The sequence below is a fragment of the Empidonax traillii genome, unplaced genomic scaffold, assembly GCF_003031625.1.
Source record: "Empidonax traillii isolate 1590-97213 ecotype Southwest subspecies unplaced genomic scaffold, ASM303162v1 scaffold25:size3598162, whole genome shotgun sequence".
Lineage (NCBI taxonomy): Eukaryota > Metazoa > Chordata > Aves > Passeriformes > Tyrannidae > Empidonax > Empidonax traillii.
Window position 1 is genome coordinate 2,172,276 of NW_020955218.1, and position 7,500 is coordinate 2,179,775.

A 7,500-nucleotide genomic window follows, 5' to 3' on the forward strand; every position below is an offset into this window, starting at 1 on the left:
TTTTTTTTTTTTTTTTTTTTTTTTTTTTTTTTTTTTTTTTTTTTTGTTTGCTTGTTTGTTTTCTCATTTGTTTTTAAAGAGGTAAAACAGAGTTGTTGAAAGTGTCACATATTAGCAGCAGGGAGGATGAGAGGTAGATCCCTCATTTTAATGAAACATCAGCAGAAGTGAACAGAGCACCACGTTTTTTTGTCATGTCCTTGTCCCTCTCCCTCAACACATGGCATGAGGGTGGAAGTAGGTCTCAGCCTCGGCCATTTTTATATTTTCCCCAACAAAGTCTACTAATTGATCACCTTAAGGTTTTCTGCTTGCTTACTTACTTGCATGGCCAGGCAGATGGTGTTCAGCAGGATCAGAACGAACATCAGGTATTCAAAATAGGTGGAGTTGACCACATACCAGACTTTGTACTGGTACTGGTTTTTAGGGATGTATCTCCGCAGGGGCCGGGCTTTCAGGGCATATTCTACACACTGGCGCTGTGAAAGAGGCAGGATAAATTTAAAACTCAAACCCAAAATATCAGAGTGGTCAACTACCTCCAAATATAATAAAAATACAGTAAGTTTCAAGTTTTTTACTGAAACGAAAATGCTTGGTGCTTTTAGGTCATAAGTGAATGTGCATGTTCTACCCGTCAAAGAGTTCCATGTGCAATTACTTTGGTCATTTACTTTGGTCAGACAGTGGTGTCATGCTAATCTAATCTCAGTGAAACAAATGGTACAGCAAATATTTTAAAGTAGCTGCTGTCCCTTGAACTAATCTTAGAGCAAGATTTTTTCCTACCTGACTCCTGAAAGATGACAGCAAAGCCAACTTATTGTTTTATCTTGTTGGCAAGCTTCACATGTTCCTGTCTGCATGTATTTATCTATTAAACACTTATTCTCAATGCATATTCTAACTTTAGTGACAGCAAGGTGTTGTAAATTACCTGGTTTTTGTCCAGCTCACAGTTCTTGTACTCTTGTTCTCCTTGTTCCTGAAATGTGACGATGACGAAACCAACGAAGATGTTCATCATGAAGAAAGCAATGATGATGATGTAGATAATAAAGAAGATGGAGATCTCAACCCTGTGATTATAGATGGGTCCCACATCTTCCATGTGGGAATCAATGGACCTATACAGCAACCTGAAAGCAAACAGAGCCAAATGCAGAGAAAATCTGCAACTGCCTTGAGGCCTTATAGGTCAAAAAGTTTAACTTCGTGATTTTCTTCTGCTTGTATCAATTCACTCACAGATGTGCAGACTTGCACTGATCTGGGTGCAAACACTTGCAAAAGAGGAGACATGGCTCTTGTTAACTTTACACATTTGGACATCTTCAGGGGTGAAATGTTTTCATAGCTGAACAATTGCAATTTAGAAGAAAATAATGCCCTTCAGCTAACAAAAGACAGGAGAGTCTGTGTTGAAGGGAACTAAGCTTTTTGAGAAAAGGGGATTTCAGGAGTTAACATTTGTTAACACCACTCTTGGCATCACCTGGTGACACAGATCAGGGTCAGGTCCCTGATGCACTTGCCTGCCCAGGCGACTCTGTGGGAGTCCTCAGCTCCTGTGGCACAGACAGCACAGCCTGTAAGACATCCCATGTCTGCCAATACTGCAGACTGCTGTATTTCACGTTGCCCTGCTGACTCCAGCAGGAAACCTGCAACACTGGTAAGTGCCTGACAGGCATTTTATATCCATTTGTATACATAATAATTGTAACAAATGCTGGTATCACTGCTACAACTGGCAATCATCTTTTAAGAGCTAGAGACAGTGCTCTGTGCTGTTTACAAGCACAGAAATTCCTGCAGGCCCTGAGGAATTTACCAAGTACATAATGACTACAATGACTGCTGCTATTATTTCTACATTTAATGCTTTAGATTTATTTTAACACTCAGAATGGGAGAGACTACGCTCTGCATTTGAATTTATTTTTTTGAAATGAATGAGGACATTGCTAGTGTTGCACTGGTCCACGAAGCACTCACTCTGGCCAGCCCTCAAAGGTTGAGACAGTGAAGAGGGCCATCATGGCAGTCAAGACGTTGTCGAAGTCAAATTTGCTGTTCTCCCAGCTCCGGGGCTGTATCATGGGCTGGCTGACCTCCCCATCCTTGTAGGTGATGTAGTACCCTCTGTGGGTGGAGAGCAGAGAGACAACAGGGCAGAACTGCACCTCTAGCACGAGGCACTGAGAGTGGGTGGCCAGTGAAGGGGACTAACTGGGAAAGGTCAGACCCACCTGCATTCTGCTTCTGTCTGCTTGGAGCTATCAGTGCAGCTGTACAGCTTGCCCTTGAAAAGGAAGAAAGAGGAATGAAGCTTCCTTTCCTGACAGTGCAAGAGTTAAGGCAGATCATGTAGCAAGGCATCAACATTTACTACTTGGTTAACCAACGGTGAATATGTTTACATGCTCTTTTGCAGGTAGATGTGAGGAAAACTGCATTGAGAGTTTCCTGCATCTGGGTAGTTCAGAGCATGGCCTTTCATCTGCTCGCACAGTACTTTTATATGCATGTCCTGAGGAGCATGGTCACTGAGTGCTGCAGAACACTTGCCGTCAGGAGGGTGGTGAATGGCAAAGAAATACAAGCAGACATAAAGAAGTGAATGAATAACCTCCCATGATGATCTGCGTGCCTCCTCCTCTGCAAAGTGGGAGGTAGAGAGCCAGTGAGTACCAATCCTTTAGAACAGCCCCCTTCACCTCCCTGGCACCATGCCATGCCATAAGCTGTTTAGGGAAGAAGAAGGTTACTGATGATTTCTTATGATCATGGATGATGGGAAAGAGTTCTGCATGTGCCTGGTGCAGTTTTGTAGAACTGCTGGTAGCAGAAGCCCAGGTAGCACTGACAGTACCCTAAATGTTTTGCCTTTCACACAGAAGACTCCATTTCCCCTTCCTCAGGCTTCTTCATGCTATTTTCCTCCCCACCTCCACCTTCCCCCCTTTAATACAGCTCGATGTAATGGATCAATGAATGGGTCCAATGGTTTTACCTTAAACAACTGAACTCCAATGCAGGCAAACATGAACTGCAGCAAAGTGGTGACAATCACGATGTTTCCGATGGTTCGGATGGCGACAAACACACACTGGACCACGTGCTGCAAGTGGAAGACAGGAGCAAAAGTAACTTTGAAGGACTGATCTGAACTGTTCTGGCTAAGGGAGAAACCCAAGACTAAAAATACAAATAAAAATGTATTTATTTAACTAATACCCATTAAGTAATGTCTCAGGTAAGGGGACCAACTTGTTACATTCCCTGCTGTACTCTTAGAAGGAGGCAGAAAGGGATAGGAAAACCAGAGCTCAGCTCTCTGAAACTTCCTGCTGCACCAACTTACATAGCTGGGCACTCACCAGTCCAGAGGAAGGAGGTTATATAATACAGCAAGGTTATGTTTAGGGCTGTAAGCCCATCTGTAACCTTAGAAAATGACATCATTTAAGCTCAGTGGTGATGGGGGAAACCCAGCTGGAAAGCAGCTCATCAGAAAAGGACCTGATGATCCTGGTGGATGCAAAGCTGATCATGAGCCCTCACTGCAAAGATGACAAATGGTACCCTGGGCTTCATTAGGCAAAGAACTTTTAGCAAGTTGAAGTTGATCCCTCCCCTTTACTCAGCAACTGGTGAGACGACACCTGTTGTACAGGGTCCAGTTCTGGGCTCCTCAGTACAAGAGAGCCGTGGACATACTGGAGAAAGTCCAGCAAAGGGCCACAAAGATGACTAAGGGATTGGAACATCTCTCCTGGGAGAAAAGGCTGAGATAGCTGGGACTGTTCAGCTTAGAGAAGGTTCAGGGGAATCCTGCCAGTGCACACAAATACCTGAAGGGAGGATGCAGAGAAGGCAGAGCCAGGCTCTTTTCAGTGGTGCCCACTGAGAGGACAATGGGCACAAACTGAATCAGGGAAGGTTTGTCTGAACACTGAGAAACAATTTTACTGTGAGGGGGACCGAGTATCGGAATAGGTTGCCCAGAGAGGTTGTGGTGTCTCTCTCCTTGGAGATAACTCAAAAGCCATCTAGGCATGGTCCTGTGAAATCTGCTGTCAGTGGCCCTGCTTGAGAAGTGGTTTTGGACAAGAAAACCTCCAGAGATCCCTTCCAACCTCAACCATACTGTGACTCTGCTGAAACATTACTTGAACCATTGCAAAAGTCCTTGTAGCTTGAAATAACCCAAATACATAGTTTATAGAATGCACTGGGACTCTTCTAACCTTAAGTCCTTTGGCTCTGTTGATGGCCCTCAGTGGCCTAAGGACTCGCAGAACACGCAGGATCTTCACCACATTAATGGCACTGGACCTGGAAGAAAGTATTGGAAGTTTTGAGAGAGATACACCAATATGGGGTAGGGGGGGGTGTGCTATGAGGGCAGATCTTTGAAATCCTGCATAGCCTTAGACTGAGGATATTTAGTCAACTCTTTGCTATAACACTTCAGGGGTAAGGAAACCAATTTCTGATGATATCTTCATAGGCCTTGCTTCTTGTACTGGGCAGACTCAGCAATATATATTCTCCTCATTTCCACCACCTCTGCTGTATTAATGAAGGGGAAATGGAACATGGGCAGGGTATATCTTTAAGCAGGGAAAATGGCTCCCTAGATATCTATGATAAAGAACTTGTGCCAAGATGGAGTCATTACAAGGTATTTTCAGATAAGGTTCAAAGAAGCACTCTACTGAAGTTTTCACAGAAGAGTGAAAAACACAGGAAACTCCAGCATTAAAGGTACACTGTCCACTGGGGGTTTGATCCTGCAATGTGTTTGGCCTCTGATCCCACAAATCAGTTAAGTGTGTACCCCTCCCACTGAATTGATTAAAGTGACTTATGTGCTTAATATTAAGTACTGAACACAATTATCTACTACATCAAAGCTCTCTGCACCTTCCAAGACTAAAACTCTGACTGAGAATCTTCTTCTTGCTGTATGACATCAAGTCCTCCTACTGATTTAGAGAACAGTTTTTATTTTAAAATAATAAGAGCCTAGTTAGGTCTGCAAGAAAGAAACAGCAGGTCAAAACGAGCACTGTGCCATTCTTAAGACCTTGACTGAAAGCCCAATGGACCTTACAAATTCTTCTGCTTGACTTAGCACTGGAACATATGTGAGCTGCTAACCTGTGATGCTAAAAACCGGGAGCTTGTTTTTTATCAGATGTGAAACTAATTAGCAAACTCCCTATTCCACACAGTCAAATAAATCTGTCAACTTAGTAGGCAAATTAACAGATTAACAAAAGAAAATAGTGACAGAACAGCCACCACTACCACTCTGAAGATTCTCACAAAAATCTTCAAGTACTTGAAGATTTCAAGTACTTCAAGTACTTGATGGTCTTCCACTGACCAAGACTCACAACAGCTCAGGAAGTAGCAAAACAGTATCACCCCATTTTTCAAAGAGGTTATGAGAGGTCTAGGAGGGAACAGTAAGTCGCCGAACTGTCCTGTACAAATACAGTAAGTCTTGGAACAAAGCTAAATGTCATGATTCCCAATACACCAAGTTTTTTGTTCTCATTTGCTCTTTCTGGAAGATCCTCCCCTCCAGGTCACCAGTGTAACATTTCCCAATTTTTACCTCCCCTTTTAAGGGTGAATTTTAATGCTCTTGAATCATCTGAGAAAAAACCCTTATGAATACCTCAACAGGCTCATGAGAAAAATCTTGCCCAGATACGACAATGAGCCTGAGCTACCCCTCCCAACCCAACCCTACAACCCCCACAAAAATAGTCAGTTGGAAATAGCTCACTCACTGGATCCCAAAGGAGATGAGGGAAACACTGACCACCAGCAGGTCTAGGATGTTGAAATAGTTTCTGCAGAAGGAGCCCTTATGGAGGAAAGCCCCGTACGCAGTCATCTGCAGGAAGGCACACGGAGAAACAAACACACTTGGCCATTAGCATCTGCTCAGAAACCAAACCCACCTTCTTGTGCTCAGAGTATATAGCTGGGGAGGGGTGGGAGGTGGTGCAGTATTTCTAACATAGCAGACAATTTACCCCCAGGCCCCAAAGGAGAAGTTGAGTCCCCATTGAAAGAAAAGAGAGTGAAGAAGACAGTAAGATAACTATGAAAGATCCAGCCAGAGAAGGTTCAGCAATGAAAATATGCACTTTCAGTGCACTGAGTACATAAAATTTAGAATCAGCAAAGCTAGCAGAATGACTGTTTTCAAAAACTACTCTTTGCAATCATACGGTGTTCCCTTTTTCTTTGATGACAGAGGATACTTGTGAGTATGATCCTTGTATTATACAAAGGCCTCTTTAGCTAAATTGAAAAAAAAATATTAAAAAAATGGGCTCTTTTGTAATGTTTTTTAATGCTTAGACCAGCTGCAGTGGACAGTTGATCTCCCTTCCCTCCGTGAAGGAAAACCAGAATCCCTCAGTGATTTGATGCTTTAGAGCTGAACTAAAGCAATAGGAGGAATCACTGCTCTCTTCAGTTTGCTCCTTCTATTCAGCTCAATCCCATATCCCTTTTCCTGTCCATCTTCATCCACTTTTATTCTAAATGCTGTTGCATTTTCCCCTTAGTTTTCCTCACAAAGCCCAGGGCAATATTCCTTCAGACAGAGTGGTTTCTTTGTGGAGGTAATAATTATGAACATCACCCAGCAAAGGAAGGGAAAATTTTTACATATTTTGCAAGGGACACTCTGCCCCGTCCAGGTATGAAGGGATATTGAATCCTTGCTGGATTTGAGGGGGATATCACAGCTCCAGAACGGGCTTAAGTGACAGTGTAAACAGAAAATTTTGACTGAGCTCTGTTACAGAAAGTGACTAAATGAGTCTGGCACAGTCAAAGAGGGTGAGGGGATGGAGGGATTTGTTCACCTACCTTAGACTCGGTGAGTGATTTAATGGAGCTGCTTTGAGGAAACCCCATCCCCACAGTTGCTAATGTCCCCCCATTACCTCAGTTAGGAACACAGGTGTCTAAGTCTGGTCCTCTGAATCTCACCTAAGTTAGGTGACTAAAGTAACCCGAAGCAGACGCCATGAGACTGTTCCTCAGTGATGAGCTCTAGCCAGACTCCCACCTGAGAAGTGTGAACTAGAAATTCAAACTGGAGTTTTCTGGCTCCCACTAGTAGCTCAGGATGGAATACTGGCTGGTGACTACCTGTGAAAACTTTATTCAGAGCAGGGTGGAAGGGCACATGGTATGTCAGATAATTTTTTTCACCAAACATCCATGACATCAGGGAACTGACTTATCAGTCAGACAGAACTTAGAAGGGGAGGAAGTATAAACTCTGGTCTTGGTTTAGAATTTATACTTAAAAACACATTCAACTGGGGAAGGGAGAAGGGGTTTTTGCCATAACAAAGGAGGTAAAGATGCCCTTTACTGATTAGATTTTGTATGGCAATCTTGAAAGAAAGACACCATTGAAATCAGGAGGGGAAGTTCTGCTGATTTTAAGTT

The 7,500-nt window shown here is 43.2% G+C and overlaps 1 protein-coding gene across 12 annotated transcripts in view; it reads right to left on the reverse strand.

Moving 5' to 3' along the window:
* Window positions 1-7,500, reverse strand: part of CACNA1C (calcium voltage-gated channel subunit alpha1 C) — a 431,380-nt gene that overhangs the window by 76,072 nt on the left and 347,808 nt on the right. For all 12 annotated transcript variants that reach the window (XM_027905723.1, XM_027905708.1, XM_027905715.1 and 9 more), the window contains 7 exons: window positions 5,814-5,920; window positions 4,257-4,344; window positions 3,020-3,127; window positions 2,256-2,308; window positions 2,002-2,148; window positions 941-1,142; window positions 324-482 (listed from right to left, as the gene is read on the reverse strand). In XM_027905723.1, coding sequence (XP_027761524.1) covers window positions 324-482; window positions 941-1,142; window positions 2,002-2,148; window positions 2,256-2,308; window positions 3,020-3,127; window positions 4,257-4,344; window positions 5,814-5,920 — 864 coding nt within the window. The remainder of the gene's footprint in view (window positions 1-323; window positions 483-940; window positions 1,143-2,001; window positions 2,149-2,255; window positions 2,309-3,019; window positions 3,128-4,256; window positions 4,345-5,813; window positions 5,921-7,500) is intronic.